This window comes from Perkinsus marinus (genome assembly GCF_000006405.1).
Source record: "Perkinsus marinus ATCC 50983 genomic scaffold scf_1104296959768, whole genome shotgun sequence".
In the NCBI taxonomy this organism is placed as follows: Eukaryota; Perkinsozoa; order Perkinsida; family Perkinsidae; genus Perkinsus; species Perkinsus marinus.
Window position 1 is genome coordinate 225,466 of NW_003206281.1, and position 3,718 is coordinate 229,183.

Consider the following 3,718-nt stretch of genomic DNA (forward strand, 5'->3'; position numbering starts at 1 on the left):
GATGCTCAATATGATTATAATAACTATCACTATACTATGACTGTTAAATATAATGAGTTATGATGAACGATCGCTCCTACGACGACTCCATCAAAATGAGCATCATCGAAAACCCGATACACAACTTCTGATAGCTGAGAGTTATTGTGTTTATCTCAGAACACCCTGTACTTAGGAGGCAACCAGAAGAGAACCTTCCCCGACTTCTCGGATCGTCATCCCAATGATTAGAAACATACAATAATTAGTAACTTACTCCCCAATGGAGTTAAGAGCACTAAGATATGAGATAAATCGCACATATCTGACTTTTCCGTGAATTTATGGGAAACCTAATCCAAAAAATTTCTTTCGATCACCCTCGAGAATTTCTCGATAATCCACTCATATCGAACTCATACTTTCTTTCACGAGTTACCGACACTATATTACCCGCCAAACCGTCTCTTTGCTGAATTTCCAACAACGTGGACCACACATTGGACCATCGATACTTCATTGTTGAGCTAGCTTGGAATCTGAACACGGACAAAAATGACTGACGCGCGGATCTGCAGGATTCTGTCACAATTCGTTACTCCTGAGTTGCGATTTGAGTCTATTGGAGAGAAACCGCGAGTCCTTGGAATACCACAAAGAGTCGATTTCATGCTTCACGAGGAGAATTCTGGTGAACTGCGTGGAGAATTTTGGATATCAGGTTGAGAGAAGATCCTGGGACGAAATCTAGCATATTTCCGACGTGGACTCATTTTCAGTACCGCAGTGTCTAAGGAACTCACATTCAGACGTGAGTGCCACAATCTGTAGTTCGAGTGAAAGTTGACCATTGCTACAGAAAATCGCTGGGTTTATTGCTGTGTTCTATCGATGATTGCCCCCAGGAAATATCCGCCCGTGGAGACTCGAAGACTTTCAGGAAATTATTCCATGGCATTTGGAAACGCGAATGTTACTACATTATTTTAACCCTTTCCAAGGGAGCTACAATCGTCTTCGCCGAGGCACCAGCGATCGCACCACTGCAGGCTAGAATCGAATTGGATAGATACCGTGTATCGACTACAGGGCTTCTATCGGGCATTAGGAAGGAGAAAAAACTGAAAAATGATGGATCAGGGATTAGCGGCTCGTTAAGACGGTAACCCCACCAAAGTACTCCCTAAACCGAAACGGAATAATTATCAGTTATATTCAGAATATTTTCACTAGACATTCCTCCATCCAAGTTGAGATGCTATATTGTGATGTATGAATCACTACTTGCTTCAAGCAGCATGTGAATTTCTTGGACTGATAATTCGTATTTTCGCTAGCGTTTTCACCTGCATATCGTTCCTCATGTTATTCATATTACAGAGCACACAAAGCAGTTGAGTTGAAACCAAAAAGGTGTTATATATATGTCCTCATTAGATATAACCGTTCAATTGAAAGCACCGTTTGAACGCAAGACAGAAAAGGGGTCACGAATTTGCACACACGGCAAAAGGAGAATCAACTGTCTCTCTACGGAACAATTATTGAGCAATTGTTATAAGTCCCTTCCGAAAACTCTATAGCCACTTCCACTCCTACGACTTTATAAAAATTGCTCTGAGCCTTTTCGCAGGAGAATAATAACTACAATAAGCGAATCACGAAAATGCCTTTTGTTGACAAATACTTCCGCCATGTACGAGCGGCGAAAACGCTAAACCGTGAGCAATTAGCAGAACTATTCGGTTTTCAACGTGGATCTATCTTTCATTTCCGCGGAGTGGGGATGTGATCATCGTCTACTTGAGCTGAGGAAAAATAATGAACAGTGTTAAGTTTTCCAAACTCACTTGAAGCCATAGAGAGTTCTCTCATCCTCGAGGCTTGCGCACTCCATGTCGGTGAAGTGGCAACATCAGACGATTTCGGATCGGCGTTAGCGAGGAGTCGACGCAAACACGCGGATTCCTGCTTCAACGTCTTTATTTCGTTCCCTTGATCTTCTAGTTGAGATCGTAACTCGGCAATTTCGTCATCTAAAACGAAACCATGAGGAATAAAGAATCTAGTGAAAACGAAATTGGTAACAAACGTTCACTAAAAAAGATTGGAATAGTCCTCAGAGATGACAATCCTCAGAGATGGCACACGAAGTGGAAATTTTATATGATCTTCATTAGGTATTTCTGAATATTTTCACGAGCTGATGACTACAACTTCACTCTCCCGAGAACTACACACAAATTGTAGGAATAATTGAGAGAAAACCTCAGAGAGCCCACAGAAAACACTTCATACCTCTCCTGGTGAGCTCGCTGGCTTGCTCATCGACCTTGGAGCGTATCTTCCCCATCTCTAGGTTCACTTTGGCGATGGCCTCAGTTACCCGATTGACGTACATAATTAGCTTGGGATCCATACTTGAGGGAAATATAATTTAAGCAACTAGAATTCGCCACCAGCAATACACTATCATGATGCGAACGTGAAGGTCAACATGCGGCCGAGAACGCCTTTGGTGGAGTTGAAGGCCTGTGGAATCATGCGGCTATGCCACTGCAAGATATGCCTTAGTGACAACAGTTTCTTCGGATGGGGCCACTATGCCACTGCAAGATATGCCTCAGTAACAACAGTTTCTTCGAGTGGGGCCGCTATGCCACTGCAAGATATGCCTTAGTGACAACAGTTTCTTCGGATGGGGCCACTATGCCACTGCAAGATATGCCTCAGTAACAACAGTTTCTTCGGATGGGGCCACTATGCCACTGCAAGATATGCCTCAGTAACAACAGTTTCTTCGAGTGGGGCCGCTATGCCACTGCAAGATATGCCTCAGTAACAACAGTTTCTTCGAGTGGGGCCGCTATGCCACTGCAAGATATGCCTCAGTAACAACAGTTTCTTCGGGTGGGGCCGCTATGCCACTGCAAGATATGCCTTAGTAACAACAGTTTCTTCAGGTGGGGCCGCTATGACACTGCAAGATATGCCTCAGTAACAACAGTTTCTTCGAGTGGGGCCGCTATGCCACTGCAAGATATGCCTCAGTAACAACAGTTTCTTCGAGTGTGGCCGCTATGCCACTGCAAGATATGCCTCAGTAACAACAGTTTCTTCGGGTGGGGCCGCTATGCGACTGCAAGATATGCCTCAGTAACAACAGTTTCTTCGAGTGGGGCCGCTATGCCACTGCAAGATATGCCTCAGTAACAACAGTTTCTTCGAGTGGGGCCGCTATGCCACTGCAAGATATGCCTCAGTAACAACAGTTTCTTCGAGTGGGGCCGCTATGCCACTGCAAGATATGCCTCAGTAACAACAGTTTCTTCGAGTGGGGCCGCTATGCCACTGCCTAACTAACGTCTAACTGATTATAGAGGTTTACATACGAGTTCGGACACCACTTCTCAAAATTTCCTCCGGGCAAAGGGAGTTTTTGCTAACTCCATCTTGTGGTGGTGGGTGCTGGGAAGGACCACTCCGCTGATGAGCTCCACGTCCAACTCGCTGTTGAGCAACTAAGCATGATCCTACTTGGAAGTAGGTCACCAACACATAGTTGACCATACTTATATTTCCCCACACTGGGAGGAATACCGCTAATTTGAAAGCCTAACGAGTAGTTTTCATGGAAACGTAAAACTATCACATAACGTAATACACCTAGTCATGGTAAACCATAAACCGCTCATAATCGTATTCAACAAACTAAGCAGCCAGCCATATTGCCGACCGC

General features: G+C 44.4%; 2 protein-coding genes across 2 annotated transcripts in view; both read right to left on the reverse strand.

Moving 5' to 3' along the window:
• The window catches only part of Pmar_PMAR026386 (ADP/ATP transporter, putative), a gene marked incomplete at both ends in the record, with an annotated part of 3,626 nt that extends 2,542 nt beyond the window's left edge, over positions 1 to 1,084 (reverse strand). Inside the window, 2 exons of the mRNA XM_002772972.1 lie at positions 433 to 518; positions 960 to 1,084. Coding sequence (XP_002773018.1) covers positions 433 to 518; positions 960 to 1,084 — 211 coding nt within the window. The remainder of the gene's footprint in view (positions 1 to 432; positions 519 to 959) is intronic.
• Positions 1,085 to 1,746: 662 nt separating this feature from the next.
• Positions 1,747 to 2,398, reverse strand: Pmar_PMAR026387 (hypothetical protein; the record flags this gene model as incomplete). Its single annotated transcript, XM_002772973.1, has 3 exons — positions 1,747 to 1,787; positions 1,830 to 2,015; positions 2,278 to 2,398. The coding sequence occupies 3 exons, from the start codon at positions 2,396 to 2,398 to the stop codon at positions 1,747 to 1,749; spliced, it is 348 nt and encodes a 115-aa protein (XP_002773019.1).
• Positions 2,399 to 3,718: the final 1,320 nt, after the last annotated feature.